This window comes from Ipomoea nil, unplaced genomic scaffold, assembly GCF_001879475.1.
Source record: "Ipomoea nil cultivar Tokyo-kokei standard unplaced genomic scaffold, Asagao_1.1 scaffold3054, whole genome shotgun sequence".
Taxonomy (NCBI): domain Eukaryota; kingdom Viridiplantae; phylum Streptophyta; class Magnoliopsida; order Solanales; family Convolvulaceae; genus Ipomoea; species Ipomoea nil.
Window position 1 is genome coordinate 505,379 of NW_017619482.1, and position 14,346 is coordinate 519,724.

At 34.8% G+C, this 14,346-nt stretch overlaps 2 protein-coding genes across 2 annotated transcripts; one reads left to right on the forward strand and one right to left on the reverse strand.

Annotated features, from left to right (window-relative positions):
* Positions 1-8,261: 8,261 nt before the first annotated feature.
* Positions 8,262-9,100, forward strand: LOC109164011 (putative invertase inhibitor). Its single transcript, XM_019312754.1, has one exon. The coding sequence runs from the start codon at positions 8,333-8,335 to the stop codon at positions 8,906-8,908; it is 576 nt and encodes a 191-aa protein (XP_019168299.1). The 5' UTR covers positions 8,262-8,332; the 3' UTR covers positions 8,909-9,100.
* A 1,168-nt stretch (positions 9,101-10,268) lies between these two features.
* LOC109164012 (acyl carrier protein 1, mitochondrial-like) lies at positions 10,269-12,343 on the reverse strand. Its single transcript, XM_019312755.1, has 2 exons — positions 12,033-12,343; positions 10,269-10,836 (listed from the first exon to the last, which is right to left on the reverse strand). The coding sequence occupies exons 1-2, from the start codon at positions 12,222-12,224 to the stop codon at positions 10,660-10,662; spliced, it is 369 nt and encodes a 122-aa protein (XP_019168300.1). The 5' UTR covers positions 12,225-12,343; the 3' UTR covers positions 10,269-10,659.
* Between the last annotated feature and the right edge of the window lie 2,003 nt (positions 12,344-14,346).

Below are 14,346 nucleotides of genomic sequence, written 5' to 3' on the forward strand. Positions count from 1 at the left end.
CTAACATTGCCAAATTAAAGCTTCTGAGATCATTAAATCCCAAACCACCAAACTTCTTAGAGATACATAACTTATCACAGGCTTTCCAGTGAATTCCCCTTTCTCCTCCACTCCCCCACCAATATCTGTTCATAGTCCTCTGAATTGACAAACAAACTGTGTCAGGTAATAGGAAAACACTCATTGAAAAGGTTGGCATTGATTGCGCTACACTTTTCAACAGGATTTCCTTACCTGCCTGTGATAGTAATTTCTTATTCCACGATCCAATCCTTTTGTTTAATAACTTAATTTTATTTTCAATATAGGAGAACACCACTCTCTTGTTCCTTCCTATAAAAGAGGGTAGCCCTAGGTATTTCTCAAAGTTGGGCGCTTGGTCTACCTGTAAACACGCTGCTACCACATCCATGTTCTCATCCCTGGTGTTTTTACTGAAACAGATATTGGATTTATGATAGTTTACCTTTTGCCCAGACAACTCCTCATAACGTTGTAGGCACTCCTTTATCACACTTGCCTCTTGATTATTTGCTTTAAAGAACAACAGGTTATCATCTGCAAAAAACAAATGTGATACCGGGGGGCACCACGCGCCACCCTACACCCATGTATAGAGCCAGCCATCTGAGCTCTCTGCAATTACATAGACAATCCTTCTGCACAAATAATGAATAAATATTGGGAAAGCGGATCTCCCTGTTTGAGACCGCTGGACGGTATCAACCTGCCACTGTTAACACTGTTTACCAAAATACTATATTGCACTGTAGTAACACAATGCATGATTAGATTAATCCATCGTTCATCAAACTTCATAACTTCCAACATTCTCCGCAGGAATCGCCATTCCATTCGATCATAGGCTTTTGCCATGTCTAACTTTAAAGCCCCCCGCCCTGTTAGGCCACACTACTTCCTATGCAAGTAATGTCCCACCTCCGCAACTATAAGAATATTATCAGTAATCAGTCTTCAAGGAATAAAAGCACTCTGGGATTCAGAGATTATGTCCCCCCATGAGCGGTTTCATCCTGTTAGCTATTACCTTTGAAATAATTCTATACAACACATTACTTAAAGCAATTGGCCTCATATCAGCTACTGTCCCAGGCATATTCTTTTTCGAGATTAAAATCACATTAGTATCGTTCAAACCCTTAGGGAAGATGCCAGTATTCAAACAATCTATGATAAACGCAGACACATCCCCTCCAACTATATCCCAAAATTGTTTATAGAACTTGAAACGCATTTCTAAATTTCAAAATAAGTTTTCAACATTATTTTTAATTAGTAAATGATACGAAATTGTTTCCAAATAAGTTTTCGAAAGTCTCAAATACAAAACGCTTCAAAGATGGGAAACACTATTCTTCAAAAATTTATATGCATCATAGGTAGTTCAGTATGTTTTGAATCCAGTTTTATTATGACACCCGCAGTTAAACTATTATATACAAATATATATATAGTTGTAATAATTGAAGAACGTGCTCCATTCCAACTAAAAGGCTAGGCTGATAGTTAGATTGCACATTAATAGTTATATGCTCAACACGCCTCCTCACGTGTGCGGTGGGTTCCAAGCAACACATAGACCGTAGTCGTTGATAGTTGGATTGCACATTAATGATTATATAATCAACAGTAATTACATTATTCTTGATTAAGTACTTATTTATTCAATTCCTACTTGCTCCTATCTTAATTTATACTAGTTTTACACACACATTGCGCGAAATGGTGGGCTGTGGCTAAAGTGTTTGGGGTAGCTGACGCCGGATTGCCGGCGGTTATGGTCCTCTCCGACGAGTTTGTCGACATCGGATGATGGGGGTTCGACGATAGGGAGAGAGAAAAAACAGGAGGATCTAACCTACGACTTAGCTGATACCAGATGAATGTAATAGAAACTGAAATTGAATAAACCAAAACAGTTACAGAGATAGAGTCTAATACTAGAGAGATCTGTTACACGTAAAAGTCTCCTAACAAATAGACTTGTACTATGCACTATTCCTATACCACATAATAACTTATAACAGGGCCGGTTTTTAGTTTTGTGTGGCCCCGTTCTCAAAATAAACGAGGCCCTATCAAAAGCCTAATTTTTTTTTTAATAATAATAAAAGGATTTTTTGAAAAAAATGAAAGATGTCACAAGCTAGAATTGAACCTTTGACCTCCCAAAGAAAACACAATAATCACATGTTTTTACTATTCCTTCATGTAATCTTTAAACATTAATTGTAATTTTTATGTCTTTTAATATCTTAACTAGTTAAGTAAAAATTAAATATTGGGCCCTCTAAAATTTGGAGCCCTGTGCTGTTGGGCTGCTTGCAAAGCCCAAAATCCGGCCTGAACTTATTACAATAGGAAATAATAATATTCTAATTACATTATTCACAATGTCTAATGTTTACAATTAAATAAATATCTGAAAGTATATCAATGCAAGATTATATATGAGAAGTTCATACATAAGTAATTTAATGTAGAATTTGTTTATTTAAATATGTAACTCATAGTATATGAATACAATGTAATATAGGAGATTCATTATAATTGTTACTAAACTTTTTTTAAATAGTAACCAAGTATTTTTGTTGCAAAGGGTTCTAATAAATTTAATGAATGCACATATATACAAGATCAATGAATGAATCAACGGTATCAGTCCTTTAGGCGTTTTGCTCAGTGTTCATTTTTTTGAAAATCAATAAAAACTTCATTCATCATAACAAGTCTGAAATACTGCTCAGTGTTCATTTAGTTCAACCATTATTGTTGAATAAATTATTATGGATAAAGAAATTCCTAATTTAAGAAATTTAGATGTAGTAAAAATTTAAAAGTTTTAATTATAATGTAACTCAAAGATATTGGACGATTGGTAAATATGATGTAACCCAAAGATCAAAATGCTAAAGAAAGTGTTTGGTTATTCAATAGTTTGAAGCAACAATTTGTTCCAAACCTCTGAAAATACAAATATTGCAATTTATAATATTTTCACTTAGCGTTTTTGAGAATGATTTCCCCAAAACACATCTATATTAAAAAAAAAAAAATTACTGTAGAGTCATTTCGACTCCTTCAATAACAAGAGCCAATTTCACTGGCTCACTGCTTGCCCATCAACGGATGGGCAAGCTTAACTTTTAAATTAGAGGGTGGAAAAAGTGACAAAACTAAGGGGAGCCAAATGTTCGGCTCCGCAGATATTTTATTTTTTATTTTTTATTTTTACTTTTATTTCTTTTAGTGCATTATTATTATTTTTATTTTTTAAAACAATTATTATTATTATTATGCAATATATGCATACCCTTAGGTCATTTTAAATGTTAATCTAAACAGTTAATTTTTCAAATATATTTTTACCAACCATAATTCGCTGGTCAAATCCGCTTACGTTAACCGCCAACCATTGATATAATTCGCTAGTCAAATCCGCTTACGTTAACCGCCAACCATTGATATAATTCGCTAGTCAAATCCGCTTACGTTAACCGCTAACTGTTGATTGTCAAACAGAGACATTTTTTTGGGTAAAGATAGTTTCTCACTTCAATTTGTTACTGGCTCTATTACATTGTAGTATCTGTTCATATACTTTCTCAACCTATTAAAACACAAAGAACCAATAACACCTCCACTGAGGCTTGAACTCGTAATCTTCCAAATGGAAGTCCAACCCGGGTACCATTAGACCACATAGTCCTGGTATTTGTTGTATGATTTGAATACTCTTTTTGTCAACAAATCCCTCAAGTAGTTAATATGATTGGCTTTATTAATTATATATATTTTTAATTTTTTCATGATATTAATAAAATACTTGGTAAATAAATATATAGCATTATTTTGTATTATAACTTTGATATTTAATTAAAAAAATAATGCACAGAAAAGATAATAGATAATGCAGTGAATATAATCAATTGATGAATTTGAATGCAAATAATTTTTACATTGGAGAAAAATAAAGACAATATAGCTAATGAAATTATTTTCTCTTAATTAATTTATTGATCGATAATGAATAATTTTTTTTGAATAAAGACATTGTAGGGACAATGTAGCGAATATAATTAATTGATGAATTTGAATGTAAAGAATTTTTATATTGGAGAAAAATAAAGACAATATAACTAATAAAATTATTTCTCTTATTTGATTTATTGATAATGAATAATTTTTTTTGAATAAAGACATTGTAGACACATAATTCTAAATTAAAGAACTGCATATGAATTATATTTTTGTTGTACCTACTAAATTATTATTTAATTTAATAAGAGTAAAATAGAGTACTAATTATGTCAACTTTGATTGGGATGGGGTTCGAACCTAAATCCTTTTTTTATTGAAATTAATGAGTAAGTTAACGGTGAACTAACAGAAATTAACGGAAAAGATAATATTTAACGGAAAAGTTAACAGATAATCATATAATTAAGGATAAATTATGAAATCTCAAGGAAAAATTAAAATCTGATTAATCTGAGTCATTCATTTGATTAAAAAATTTGACCGTCATTTTTTTTTAATCCATTATAGGACTAACTCTATTTAGCTCTTATTAGTATATATATATAGTAAACATTAAATATTGTCGTAAATAATATAATGTGACTTTTAAATTGATGATTAATTTTATGATAAATTGATCAAATAAAATCTAACCTAGCTTTTGATCGAAATATGCATAATTGATATAAAAGATTTGTACCGAGGAGCATTACTTACGAAAAATAATGCAACTTTGAGTACAACTCAACTATTCAATCAACTAAAAAAAGTTCATAAAAGTTTTGTTTTGCTAGTCTTGTTGTGACAAATTTTATTGTGGATCATACATCAAAACATGTTGACACAAATAATGAACTTTATGCATATAAATAGTATACTTAGATTTACTGAATATCATATTTAATTTCTAAGGAGGTGGGAATATCATATTTAATTTCTAAGGAGGTGGGGTATGCCGAATAAGTTTAGTAATGCTCTACAAATAATAAAATATAATGTACAGTATAAATGAGTTTAGAATATACATGCCTAAATAATCAACCTTCAATTCAATCAGTTTGTGTATGCTCAAATAATGAACCTTAGCACACAAATAATTAATGAATCTCATGCATATAAATAATGAACCCTTAATTAAGTTGTTTTCATACTATTTTGTACACATTCAAATCATAAACATCACACATAACAACAATGTATTATATGCGTAAAAATAATGTACCATATGCATAGAAATAATTAATGAATCTTATGCATATAAATAATGAAACTTAAGTTGTTTTCATACTATTTTGTACACATTCAAATAATAAACATCACGCATAACAACAATGTATTATATGCGTAAAAATAATGTACCATATGTATAGAAATAATAATGTAACATAATAAGTCAAATTCGTACACATTGTTAACCTCCTTCTTCCATTTGTTCATGAAATCTCTTAGGCTCTCTCCTCTTTCCTGCTTTATTACGCAGAGATGAGATAAAGGACTTTTGCATTGTATACTACCGGAAAAGTAAGTTGGCAGGGTTCTCGAAGCCTTACAAATTTAATACTAGCTCACTCCACTAATTTGTAGTAGTGGCAAGACCAGGTCAAATCCCAAGAGAACTAATGAATTTCGTTTTGTAAATTAAAAGGACTCAAAGTGGGAAAAATAGTTTGGAAAGAATTAATAAAATAAACAATACTTTTAAACAAGTTCAAGGATATTGAATTCTGATTCAAGGTAAAAAGAATGTTAAAGATGTGACTTAGATCATTGGCTCTTACAAATAAAGTTTAAATTCAAGTACTTAACCAAAAACTAATTAGGATAGTCATAACTAGCATTTAATCTCTCTGAATTAATTGATTCAAATTAAGCATTCAAACCAACAATTGTTATTGAGTAAACTGGGGGGATAGCGTTCCATATTCACCCAATAACATCATTACACTTAATGGAAAATAACTAAGCCTAAATCACATACTGAGAGAGCTACAACCTGCAACTTAGTCTTCTTGTCCTTTACAAGCTACCGGGTCTAATTGTGTATGACAATTACGGATCATAAATTCATAGATGGTACTAGGAAAATCAATAACAAACTAAGTTGTCAATTTAATTCATTATCAACATTCCTTGGAAATTTTAACTTCAAAAGAACAGGAAATACAAGAATCTAACAATTCAATTAAAATAAAATCTCCCTAAATTCACAACTAGAACTTCAATCCCTTGAATCAAAATTAAGAAAATTAGCTAGACATAGAGAAAACTATTCTAAAATACTAAGAATATGAAAGGAACAATCTACCAAAAATACATCAGAATAGCTCTCCTTTTATAGGGTTCCAAATTAACAAATTTCCCTAAAATCACTGCTCTTACCGCATCTTTCTCTACTAGCTTCATCTTCAAATTCAAAAGCTTGTTAAAATTCCTCACGAATTTCGCGCTAAAACCAGTCCAAGTCGCCGTTCGAAGCCTTCCTTGCGCATTCTCCGTAGCTGCCTACTGAAACTACTCTGGCATTTGGATTCGCTGCTTGGTATTCGTAAACAAAACAAAAGAAAGAAAAATAAATTAAATTAAAGCACCTTTTGGATAGCTCTGCAAAATTTTGGATTAATCCATCAGGGATTGTATTGAACTAATCCTTGGTCGTCCCATCCAAGATAGACAAGAATGCCCTGCACATGATGGCATCGTTTGCCCCAATCATCACCATAGCTGCCTTGTAATGTGTGCACGTGGGTCCAAGATCCCAGCGTAAGCTTTGATAGCCGGAAGCCTGAAATCCTTTGGAAGGGGTGCATCCATTATCCTCGGGGTAAATGGTGCAGCCATCCTTACCTCGGGTTCAGGCGACTGCTCCCTCTCGCCCAATCGTTCCAAGACTGGCATATAAGCTGTCAGACGATGTCGGACAAAGCTGCCTACTTGAACTCCTTCTCCTCGGTCTTTCACCTCTCTTCCCCTGGAGCGAGATTGAGTTTCAAGGCAACCGCCGGTATGATCGGTTGTACCGCAACGTTGGGTACTCTCTCGTCGTGGCGATATCACTTCATCTTTCTGAGCGGATGCTTGGGGCACTTGACCTTGAATCCCTGCCACCATTTGGGTTAGAGCCGTCGCTGCTTGCTGAATGATTTGGGTCGTCGCTTGATGATCCATAGGTGGTACCTGTGCATTGGGCTCTTGCTGCCCTCCACCACGATTGTTGTTGAGTTGGTCCCGGAGGTCATCCTCGCGGTTGCAGTTGAGCTGGCGCTGGAGGTCGCTAGAGTTTGTTTGTCGGGCATCCATATGAGTACTGCCATTGCCATTGATGTTCAGGCCACAGGAACCATGGGAGCCACTTGATCTACATCGTGCCATTGCTTCAAGCTTGTTGATGAGAGAGAAAGATGTATGTTGTTGCCTTGAGTTGATTCTCAAGCTCTCAATGAAAGCACCAATGACGGTAAATATGTTACCGAAATAATTGTATTAAGTGATTTTGTATTTCTTAAGAATCTAGTATAAAGTTTCAGCGTGTCCCTTCTCATGTGTCATTGGCTCATCCTTTATACTATAAACTTGTAATGGTTACAATAATTGCACAACGGCCTCATACTAAGTGCAACGGCGGGCTCCTTAGTTAATTGATGCGCCCTCCTCCATAAGTGCATTGGCTATCCATAACTCCTCTCTTTGATGAGGCGGCGCTCTTGACCGTTACTTTTGACTGTCATCACTGCTTTGATGGGTTAGACCAAGTGTACCGAGTCGGACCCAATACCTTGTCCAATTATCTTGTCAACATCTATCCCTGACTGTATTCAACATTTGTTCTTGATCTCTTAAATTTTAATACATTTCTTTCTTTAAAAAAAATAAAAAATAAAAAAATAAAAAAAAAAACTTATTGAGATATATTTTGTAATTTACCTTCTCCATGATAAAAGCAAGTTAAGAGTCGTGAAAAATAATGTAAGGAAAGATTTCCTCTTTCTATCAAACAGAAGCGATAAAATTAAGTGGAATTATAGATTTTCCATACTCACAAGGACTATTTTCCATACTCACAAGGACTATTTTGCAGATAAGAACGTAAAACAGAAACGAAGTGCATTGGGAGTTAAGTCAAGTCGATTTTAACCGTAACCCCTTCAACTTTCTTTTAATTTAAGAAACACCCCCAAACTCGCCATACCCGCGCGCCTATAAATAGGGGTAATGAGAGACCTAAACAAGAACAACACGCCATACCAAACACACGCAAGAAAATTTAAAAAAATAAAACAAAGATCGATCGAGAATGAGAATTCGAATTCCTCAGAGCTCTTTTCTTCTTCTTCTTCTTCTTCTCCTGGTTTGCTTCTTCAACAATGGCGTCCAAGCCCAGAATCTAATCAACAAGACATGCAAGATTGCGGCGAAAGGCGACACGAACATAAAGTACGACTTCTGCGTCACTTCCCTGCAAGCTGCTCCGGCCAGCCAATGCGCCGCGCTCCGCGGCCTAGGAATGATCAACATCAGACTCATCCGCTACAACGTTACTGATACGAGGTGCCGCATAAAACAGCTGCTGAGGGAAAAGAAAGCGGCGCAGGATCCGTACGTGAAGGGGTGCTTGGGTGATTGCCTGGAGTTGTACTCCGACGCCATTCCCAACATCAAACAGGTTATGAGGGATTACAATGCCAAGAAGTTCTTCGAGGCCAACATCAAGGTTTCGGCCATCATGGACGCCGCCACCACGTGCGAGGACGCGTTCAAGGAGAAGAAGGGCGTGGGTTCGCCGTTAACCAAGAGGAACGACGACGTTGTTAGCTTGTCTGCCATGCTTCTTTCTCTTATGGATATGATTCAAGCAGGATCCGCAGTTTAATTTAATCAGAGTATATATATATATATATATATATATATATAGTATATGTTCACCTTTTTTCTTGTTCACTGTAGTAGTATTAATGTTTACCTATATATATTATGCAAAAATGTTACAGGGGAGTTTGTTAACCAACTTAGATCAATTAAGTTTTATTACACCTTTCAAATCCAAGTAAGCCATATAGTGAGATGTTTTGTGCTTTTTATTGACATGGAATGGAAATATATGTTTTTATTTACTCTTTATACAATCCTATAACTACAACAATACAATTCTGAATCAAATACAATTTTTTCTTAGTGCACATCTTCCGATAGTGACAGGAGCGGGAGTTACCCAAACGCAAATAATACCAAACTATTTAAGGGTAAAATATCATAATTTTAAATTTGTTATCATTTTTGTGAAAAAGTACAAGAAAGAAAAAAAATAAAAATAAAAATATAATCAATCTTAACTTCAAATCTATCCATCCTTCCAGAGCTGATTAGTCAAAAATGGTAAGAAAATGTTTCTGGCAAGGCAAGTTAAATGAGTAATTAGAAGTAAAAGAAACTTTTTTTGCAGGTTTGATGATGAAAATTGAAATTTGGAAAAGTAGTAGTTAAGTGTTTGGTCTTTATATTTCTCCATTCTCAAGCCTCATGACATGTCTTCTTTAGTTAAGTGTTTGGTCTTTATATTTCTCCATTCTCAAGCCTCATGACATGTCTTCTTTAGTTAAGTGTTTGGTCTTTATATTTCTCCATTATCAAGCCTCATGACATGTCTTCTTTAGTTAAGTGGTTGGTCTTATATTTCTCCATTCTCAAGCCTCATGACATGTCTTCCTTTTTTTTTTTTTTTTGGTATACCCAGGATTTCCTTCAAACAAAGTGACTAATCCCCTCGCTGAATTATAGGCACATTTTTTGAGTGAAACAGCTAATCTGAAGATTTAAGGTTGTTCCATTCTCAATCGAACTCTTGACGGTTAAGGATGGATGAGTCACTTACACTCAATCACACCCTCCAGGTTATGACATGTCTTCTTTGATTTGTCACATCAAAAGCTTGACATTGTTCCATTACAAACATGGGCTTATTTCATATTCCATCTGGACATCCAATACTTTATATACAATTACTGAATATCATAACCCCACCCAGATCCATGTTTATCTTAGGCAGTGTGAAACTTGGGACTTACCACTGTAAATTTTCACTGTATTTGCACATTTTTTAAATATGCTTTTCTGACATCAAAAGAAGAATACTATGCACTTTGATATGAAGTGGCAATCACTTTTCTCTCAAAAGAAAAGCAATACCACATTGAAAAGAAAACACAACTCTGGAGGGGGGTTGAGAGTTCTAGTTGCAGGAAAATTATCACAAAAATCATCAAAGGGAAGGCTCATGTTTTGTTCACAGACACAAATTATCAGACAAGCAGAAGGTGTAAAATGAAATTCATGGTTTGATCCCGTTCGAGATCGGGGGCCATATTGTGAGACCATTGACTAAAGTAAATATGAAGAAAGGAAAGATTGCAATTGCATGAAAATTAACCCACATCTGCAGAATAAAAGCAAACTACCAATGAAAAAAGTAAGGAGTCCAAAGCTTCCAGAATGACTATCTGTCCACCATAATGATTATTGGATATTTCCTTATGGATCAGGTTTCCATGATCTTCCACAAATCAGAACATCACAAGTCACAACCATTCCCAAACAAAACTCAAAATCAAGGCTCTGCTTAAAACCTTAACCTGCCATCGGATGGTTATAAATATACTCAATTGCAAGTGTGCATGAGTCGATCCTAACAGCCTCCTTGTCTGGAATTTCAAGTTTGAACTCTTCCTCGAGAGCCATTACAATCTCAACATTGTCTAAGCTGTCTAAGCCCAGATCCTTCTGGAAATGGACATCAGGAGTGACCTGTTGACAGTTGCACAACGTAATATGGTAAACAAACCCATATGAGAGGGAAAGAATATATTCACCAGATATGAGGGAATCAAAAAACTTTCTAAAATCTGAGTACAGACATGGCACATGCATATGGAATGCGCAAGATATATGATACTGTCATGTAGCTGTACCATCTAAAACGTATGCCTCGGATTTAGCATATAGTGAATTATCGAAGATATTGGTTTTACAGAATATTTCAACTTGAATCTCTCTGAAAAACTAAAACTAATCGAGAGCCCCACTCAGTAAATGCATGTATAAAATGAATACACATGAACACAGTAGTGAAAGAGACAAAACCATTTGAATAGCTGAGGAACCAGTGTACCTCACACAATACCATCTGAATATTAGAGGCACCACACATAAAAAGACTCCTTTAAAGCATTCTCCAAATTTAACAAATCCACGCATTGCAGCTAAATCCACCAATATTATGTCTAAATATACTTGCAGAAGCTCCTTGTGATAAATTATAATCAAGAGCTTTAATGTAAAAGATTCTAAAACGCCTTCATTTTTTTTAATCTATTAGCCATTAAACATAGATTTTCATCTGCATATGAGTGTCACAATTCAGAACTGTCATCTTAACAGCCCTCACTTCCTATGAAGATCCCTCCACCCACCCCCAGATAAAAGGAAAAAAAAAAAAAAAAAAACTACCAATTGCATTCTAATATGTTGTGATTCCCCTTAAACTAAAGGTCCTTTCCTTTATTACTGGAATTGAAAAGCTCATAACTCCAAATTAAGCAAATAAAATAAGACTGGCCATTACAAACTACTTAAATATTGAGCTACACATTTCCAAAATATGATTAAACGCTAAACATAAAGAAAAGCCTGCAAATCAATAGAACTTATTCCCAGCCTGCAATAGCTCTCCAAGCAAAACCCTAATTCTTCAGCTACATTAGCCTCTACAGTTCATATATATATCGATAGTTGCCAATCAATCTCATCAATACACACACAAATACGCACCGGAATACATGAATTATCAGAATTTCATTAATTATCAGAATTCATAATTAAATTCATGTGAGTGTATTTTTTTCTGGTCCTATTTGATTTTAAAAAATAGTTACTCCGTAATAAATAATGCAAAAATTAAATCGTTTCCAGCCAGCATAAATTAGGTTAATAGATTTGGATACCTTGGAGGGATCGACTTTGGGGAAGGTCTTGACAACGTCGAGGACTCTGCCGGCGACTTCCTCCTTGCTGAGGTGGTCGTCGTGCGACGACATCCATCGAGCGGAGCTCAGTCGCGATCCGTTGGCTGATATGGCTTGAGTCGCCGGGACTCGCACGTGACGGAGTATAGCTGATCTCAACGCCGACGCCATTCCTATTGTCTCAGGTGGGCTATGTGTCTCCTTTGTCAGTTAGTTGGGGGGATGCGACTGAACTGCCGAGTGAGTTAGACTTTAGCTCCAGGACAATTTCGGTATTTAGACCGCCGGTTTCGGATTGTTCGTTCCTACGGTTGATAAAAATTTCCTTTTATGTAACAGTATTATGAATAACATTGTGTTACAAATTATATTTTTTTTCATTATAATATATTTAATTGGAAAATAACGTTAATATCATTGTGGAAATAATAATTGCTGGCTGAAAATAACGTTTATATCATTGTGAAAATTATATCTAAAATGGACAAATTTTTTGATTGCACCAACATTTGATCATATATACTAGGGCCCTTAGGATTGGGGATCAACCTTTTAGGGAAAAATGAAGTCAAGTTTTTTTTTTTCAAAAATAAAAAATAAAAAATGAAGTCAAAGTTCTTTGTAATATAATGCTCCATATTTATTTTTGAAATAATGCTTAAATAGACCATCAAACTACACACAAAATACAATTCGGACACCAATTCAAAAAATTACAATGAGCTTTTAAACAATTTAAAATTATGCATTTAAACAAAAATTAACTTGTCCTACCGATCTTAGCTGATCTGGCAATTACTTTTATTTAAAAATTATTATTATTATTATTATTATTATTATTATTGATACGGTTAATTCCTCGCGGTACAGGGGACTGCCACACTAAGTAGACAGTATTGGAACTCGGGGTCCTTCGATAGTGGGTCGGGAGGCTCCAGTCCAATTCAATGCCAAAAGTCCCTTTCAAGTAGCAATAAATGCGCTATTTATAGGAGAATGAGGGGACATGCTCTGGGCCTCCTGCATGGACGGCACGTGGCATGCATGCACCGGTCATTGTCGAGGCCGCGACACGCGGCGATACCTCTCTGGAGCCACCAGGGGCGTGGGCTCGAGGGCACGCAGGTCGGGGTTGGGCTCGAGAGGTCGGGCAGCTCGAGCCGACCGGCTAACCCTAGGGGCTAGACCCGCAGATCAAGCAACCCAGGGAAAGACTGTCGGGAGGGCGCCCAGACGGTCGGTTCGGCCGGTCGAGACCACAAGGACTTAGAGCTTGGGTACTAACCAGCCCCGGTCGTACTACTACCTTTACGGGGTATATCCCTATCAATTATTATTATTATTATTATTATATTTTGAAAGTGAATTGAAATTATAAAAATATATAGAAAATAGTAGTAAATTTACAAATATTTTGATATGACAGTAGAGTTAATTTTTAAAAATTGAGAAAGAATTACATGAATGTGGATAATCTTGTACCTCAGTATAATAGAAATGATATTATTATGCCAACAAGCCTCTTGAACCTACCAACTCCCGTAGTAGTAGTAGTATTCATGCCCAACCTAGCTATAAGATTGCGGTAAAGGATTTGCAATCATTTTACTGTGGACCATGATCCAGCTTACAAGATAGACTATTAACATAAAATTTTAATATTGAAAATTTATTTTTAATACATTTAGGGTGTGTTTGATTGGTGGGTTTTGCACATAGAAATGGGTATGAAAGTGATTGTTGTTGTTTGGTTGATAGGTTTTTAGAACACTACTATGGGTTTCGAATACCCCATCAATTGAAAAACCCATACCCAAATAAAATAAGGGTTTCATTCTCTTATTCATTCTCAAGCACTACTATTAGTAACCATTCCCATTCCAGCCTATTACCAAACATGTTAAATACTTTCACCAAAACCCATTACCATTACCAAGTATTTAATACCCATTCCGATTCCGACTCCTATGTGTGAACCAAACACACCTTTAATGTTCATTTTTTGAATTTTTTTTTTTTTTGTGTATTTTATTTATTTATTTCTTTGAAGTGAATTCAAATCTAGTGATATATCTCATGTTTAAAAATGGAAACATGGTACATCAAACATTGAAAACTTATGAGGTTAGGGAAAACAACAGACAAATTCACAACCACAAAACAAAAAGCCATTGACTTTAAAGGTTCATGCATGTTTAGGTATACTATCAAAAAATAAAAATATTTTTAAAGCATATTAAAAATCAACAACCAATATATTATCAATGGTAATATAATTTGTCACGAACTTGCA

What these genes read in the sequence shown, in the direction of transcription:
- LOC109164011 (XM_019312754.1), top strand. Translation starts at nt 8,333, where the DNA reads ATGAGAATTCGAATTCCTCAGAGCTCTTTTCTTCTTCTTCTTCTTCTT.
- LOC109164012 (XM_019312755.1), bottom strand. Translation starts at nt 12,224, where the DNA reads ATGGCGTCGGCGTTGAGATCAGCTATACTCCGTCACGTGCGAGTCCCG. An exon ending in CCAAAGTCGATCCCTCCAAG is followed by an intron (nt 10,837 to 12,032) that starts GTATCCAAATCT and finishes AACTGTCAACAG; the next exon opens with GTCACTCCTGATGTCCATTT.